This window comes from Oncorhynchus tshawytscha, linkage group LG11, assembly GCF_018296145.1.
Source record: "Oncorhynchus tshawytscha isolate Ot180627B linkage group LG11, Otsh_v2.0, whole genome shotgun sequence".
In the NCBI taxonomy this organism is placed as follows: domain Eukaryota; kingdom Metazoa; phylum Chordata; class Actinopteri; order Salmoniformes; family Salmonidae; genus Oncorhynchus; species Oncorhynchus tshawytscha.
This window is the reverse complement of record NC_056439.1, coordinates 48,145,946-48,151,411: the sequence shown is the minus strand read 5'-3', so window position 1 is coordinate 48,151,411 and position 5,466 is coordinate 48,145,946. Positions and strand designations below refer to the sequence as shown.

General features: G+C 42.6%; 1 protein-coding gene across 1 annotated transcript; it reads right to left on the bottom strand.

The window, feature by feature from the left end:
- Positions 1-1,635: 1,635 nt before the first annotated feature.
- Positions 1,636-3,460, bottom strand: prlh2r (prolactin releasing hormone 2 receptor). The gene has a single exon (XM_024438020.2). It carries the CDS (start codon positions 3,434-3,436, stop codon positions 2,219-2,221), a length of 1,218 nt encoding a protein of 405 aa, XP_024293788.1. The 5' UTR covers positions 3,437-3,460; the 3' UTR covers positions 1,636-2,218.
- Positions 3,461-5,466: the final 2,006 nt, after the last annotated feature.

The window sequence follows — 5,466 nt, the reverse complement described above, 5'->3', positions numbered from 1 at the left end:
ACACCACAATCGATTCAGTAAATCATATTGACACCATCATGTATTCAGTAAAGCATATTGACACCACAATGTATTCAGTAAAGCATATTAACATCACAATCTATTCATATTGACACCACAGTTAATTCAGTAAATCATATTGACACCACAATCTATTCAGTAAAGCATATTGACACCACAATCCATTCAGTAAATGGCTGTTCATTTGATTCCTATGTTTAGTTAAGCAATAAGGCCTGAGAAGGTGTGGTATGTTGGCCATTTTAAACTGGGTGGTTTGAGCCCTGAATGCTGATTGGCTGAAAGCCATGGTATATCAGATGGTATAGTGTCTTGTAGTGTCAAATAAACAGCCATTTACTGAATAGACTGTTCTCTCTGCTACCCCACGGCAAGCGGTACCGGAGCGCCAAGTCTAGGTCCAAAAGGCTTCTTAACAGCTTCTACCCCCAAGCCATAAGACTGCTGAACAGCTAATCGCATGGCTATCCTTACTATTTGCACCCCCACCCACCCACCCACCACCACCGACCCCCATTTTTACGCTGCTGCTACTCTCTGTTTATAATTTATGCATAGTCACTTTATCTCTACCTACATGTACATATTACATCAGTTACCTCGACTAACCTGTACATTGACTCTGTACCAGTACCCCCTGAATATAGCCTTGCTACTCTTATTTTATTGTTGCTCTTTAGTTATTTGTTATTTTTCTATTTTTTTTTACTTCAGTTTATTTTATTAAATTATTTCTTAACACTTACTTTTCTTAAAACTGCATTGTTGGTTAAGGACTTGTCAGTCAGCATTTCACTGTAAGGTCTACACCTGTTGTATTCGGCGCATGTGACAAATATAATTTGATTTGATACCATGGGTTTGACAAAACATTTATTTTTACTGCTCTAATTACGTTGGTAACCAGTTTATAACAGCAATAAGGCACCTAGGGGGTTTGTGATATATGCTCAATATACCACGATTCCGAGTTGTGTCGTGCCTCTAAGAACAGCCCTTAGCCTTGGTATATTGGCCATATACCACACCCACTCGGGCCATATTGCTTAAATATACTCAGCCTAAGGGCTGTTCTTATGCATAACACAAAGCGGAGTGCCTGGATACAGCCCTTAGCAGTGGTATATTGACCATATACCACAAACCCCCAAGATGCCTTATTGCTATTATAAGCCCGTTACCAACATAAATATAACAGTAAAAAAGAACTTGTGTCGTAGCTGTGGTATATTGTCTGATATACACACTGCTGGAATGCTGTTTCAGCCAACCAGCATTCAGGACCCAAACTACCCTGTTTATTATGACAGATAATGACCACCTTTTGATCTGCTTGATAGTATGATCATTTTGTGTGGCCAACAAAACTGTTTAAAAATAATTCTGCATAAATTGTATTTTCATAGATATACAGGTAACTGACAAAATAATGGAAACACTTGAGTAAATGAAGGATACAAAGTATTTTGAAAGCAGGTGCTTAATTAAGGTAATTAAGCAATTAACATCCCATCATGCTTAGTGTCATGTATGAAAAATGCTGGGCAGGCCATTATTTTGCTAGCCCCTTTTAGGATGACAATGCCCCCACCCACAGGGCATTAGTAGTCACTGAATGGTTTGATGAGCATGAAATTATGTAAACCATATTTCAACCCAATTGAACACTTATGGGAGATTCTGGGGCGACGCCTGAGACGGTGCTTTCCACCATCATCAACAAAACACCAAATTATGGAATTTCTTATAGGAAAATGGTGTCGCATCCCTCCTATACAGTTCTAGACACTTGTAGAATCTATGCCAAGGTGCATTGAAGCTGTTCTGGCTGGTGGTTGCCCAACGCTTTATGTTGGTGTTTCCTTTATTTTGGCAGTTATCGTCTACCAATGACTACCAGTGACTGTAAGCTCAGAAATATATTGTTTTGTCATGGATCCGTGCTCATTCAGGTGCAGCTGTCAGCTACATTGGTGCCAACCTCATCCCACCTGATTTCCAAATGTTTTGTTGGTTGACTTCTCAGCGATAGGGACTCTATCTCAATAGTATTTTCTTGATTACTCTCTCCTGACGTCCTTCTCAGAATTAATTAGAGGATGAGGTCAAAGGGGAGAAAATTGATCTTTCAGATACATCCTTTGCTTTCAGTGCTCTGGCCCATGTGCCATAAGGTGCTTCCTCATTCAAACTCCAACTACATGTAATTATGGTCAATTATTGTAGTGGTTGAGGACTTATGTGCCTGCCGCAACGGCCAGCTCTCCTGTGGCATCTTGTTCCCCAGAACCACCGGGATGTCGCCCAGGGTGGATAAGGTGTTCACACGGTGCAGTCGGTGGGATGTCATGAAGCTGCTGCTGTTTCCCCTTGGCCCTCGACCCCCCACTCCTCTGTGACGGGGGAAGAGGTCACGATGACACAGGCAGGACAGGAACTTGTCGTGGAGCGACGCGTAGATAAATGGGTTGTAGCACGCCGAGCTCATAGCTAACAGGTGGCACGACACTTGGATCACGTTGACGTGGCTCTTGCCCAGGATGGTGAAGTCAGTATCCAGGTCGCGGATGAGATTGACCACCTGAAGAGGGAGCCAGGAGAAGGCGAAGCAGAGCACGGACACAAGGAGGAGGCAGAAAGTCTTTCTTCTCTTTCTCCCCCAGTTCATTTGATTGGAAACAGGACCCGCCGCCATCAAACCAGAAATGTTCCTTTGTCTCAAGTGGTAGGAGATAGCGAGGTAGGATGCAGACACAGCGGCGAGTGGCACAAAGTAAGAGAAGACCAGGACAAAGCAGGAGTAGACAAGGCGTCTCCGCTCCTGGCCATGCCAGAACTCCTCACAGACGACCATGTGGAGACCGGTGGCGCTCAGGTCCAGGTAGCCAATGTGGAGAGCCGTGGGAGTGGAGAACGCAAGGCTACACAACCAGATGGCAGCCACCAAACCCCAGCAAAACTGGCAACCCAACCGCCTGCGAATGGGATAGGCCACAACGACGTACCGGTCCACTGCAATGGCTGTGAGTGACAAGACGGCTGCGAAAACCGTCGCCGACTGCATCAAGGTGACAAAGTGGCACATGAAGCGTCCGAAGAGCCACCCTCGCTTGTCGAAGGCATAGGAGGCCGTCAGGGGCACGCAGAAGATGCACATGACCAAATCGACTAGCGCCAAGTTGCCGATCAGGAAGTTGGTGGTGTTGTGTCTCTTCTTGTTGATCCCGATGAGGAAGAGCAGCAGGAGGTTGCCAGAGCAGGCGACCAGGATCACCATGGAGTAGAGAGGGATGAATAGGGGCTTCAGGTCAAATAGGAGATCCAACCCAGTGAAGGAGGAGGACGTTGAGGAGTAGGCAGGGAGAGATGTGTTCTCTACCCAAGAGCAGTTCAGAGAAAACTCCCTGTTATCCATCCCTGTAAAACACAACAGAACAGGGAATACATCAGAGAAACCAACATCAGAGAAACCAACATCAGAGAAACCAACATCAGAGAAACCAACATCAGAGAAAACAACATCAGGGAAAACAACATCAGGGAAAACAACATCAGAGAAACCATCATCAGGGAAATAATCATCAGGGAAAACAAACTCAGAGAAAACATCATCAGAAAAAACATCATCAGGGAAAACAACATCAGGGAAAACATCATCAGAGAAAACATCATCAGGGAAAACAACACCATGGAAAACAACATCAGGGAAAACTAAATCGGGGAAAACATCATCGGGGAAAACATCACCAGGGAAAACATCACCAGAGAAAACATCATCAGGGAAAGCAACATCACAGAAAACATAATCAGAGAAATCATCATCAAGGAAATAATCATCAGGGAAAACAACCTCAGAGAAAACAGCATCAGGGAAAACATCATCAGGGTAATCATCACCAGAGAAATCATCATCAGAGAAAACATCATCATGGAAAACCACATCGGGGAAAACATCATCAGAGAAAACATTAAGTAGGGAAAACATCATCAGAGAAAACATCATCAGAGAAAACATCATCAGAAAAAACATCACCATGGAAAACAACATCAGGGAAATCATCATCAGGGAAAACATCATCAGAAAAAACATCACCATGGAAAACAACATCAGGGAAATCATCATCAGGGAAAACATCATCAGGGAAAACATCATCAGGGGAAAACATCATCAGAGAAAACATCATCAGGGAAAACATCATCAGGGGAAAACATCATCAGGGGAAAACATCATCAGGGAAAACATCATCAGGGAAAACATCATCAGAGAAAACATTAAGTAGGGAAATCATCATCAGAGAAAACATCATCAGAGAAAACATCATCAGAGAACCTCATCAGGGAAAACAACATCAGGGAAAACAACATCAGGGAAAACATCATCAGAGAAAACATCAGAAAAAACATAATCAGAGCTAAATCGTACTACAATAAAGAAATGCAGGTCAGTAAAAAGAGAAACCAAATTTTACACTTGAATTAATGTTAAGGGGTACTTTGGCTGTCAAATCGCATATTATCAATGGTGTGATTGTGATATCTCATTCATTGTCTATTTCATCACCTCATCATAGTCTCTCATAGCATGGTAAAGTTCTGAATAATGATATTTCAAAGGCTAATTATCATCTTCCATATTCAACAACACCTACTGAAATATCAGCCGGGATAACCTTTGAAAATGAACTATGCCTCTTCAACACTTTGCCTCTCATTTGCAGGCTATGTGATTAGTCTATAGTTGAAATGTGAAATGATTGAGACTTGTTGGTATTCAGAGAGTTTTTCTGAATAGAGGTTATTTGCATTTTCTACATTTTAGCAGACGCTTTTATCCAGAGCAATTAGGGTTAAGGGCCTTGCTCAATGGCACCTCGGCAGATTTTTTTTAACCTGTCGGCACTGGCATTTGAATCAGCAACTTTTTGGTTACTGGCATAACGCTGTTAACTGCTAGGCTACCTGCTGCCCCGTTTGGATTGACCTGAGCTGACAATGAAGTGCACTTTGCCCTGGACAATATCAGTCTTATGTAGTAATACATTCAGAACTCTGTTGCTTTCTACATTTCCCCCTCTATCCTTCGCTATTGTTGGGCAGAGAGAACATGCCCGCCATTACAAAAATAAACATGTTCCATTCAAAAGTCCACAGCTACATTCAATTTAATGTTGGGTGAGGGTTGAGGGGGGAGGACAGGACAGGACAGGGCAAGTTCCAAATGGTATTAGCAAACGTTCTGAATCTGATCTGGACTATTAAATAATACGATTAAATCATGTTCAGATTTGACACAGATAAGGCCACAATGTGTGTATTTAGGTCATGGCTAAACAGATTCTCCAAATGACAATATGGGTCAATAATAAAAGTGGGAAAGATCAATGTGCTCATAGATATGAGTCAAACTGTATTTCTGAGCTTGGTGCAGAGAAAACACGAGTCTGA

Excerpts from the sequence above, each read along its gene's own strand:
- prlh2r (XM_024438020.2), bottom strand. The coding sequence starts at position 3,436 with ATGGATAACAGGGAGTTTTCTCTGAACTGCTCTTGGGTAGAGAACACA.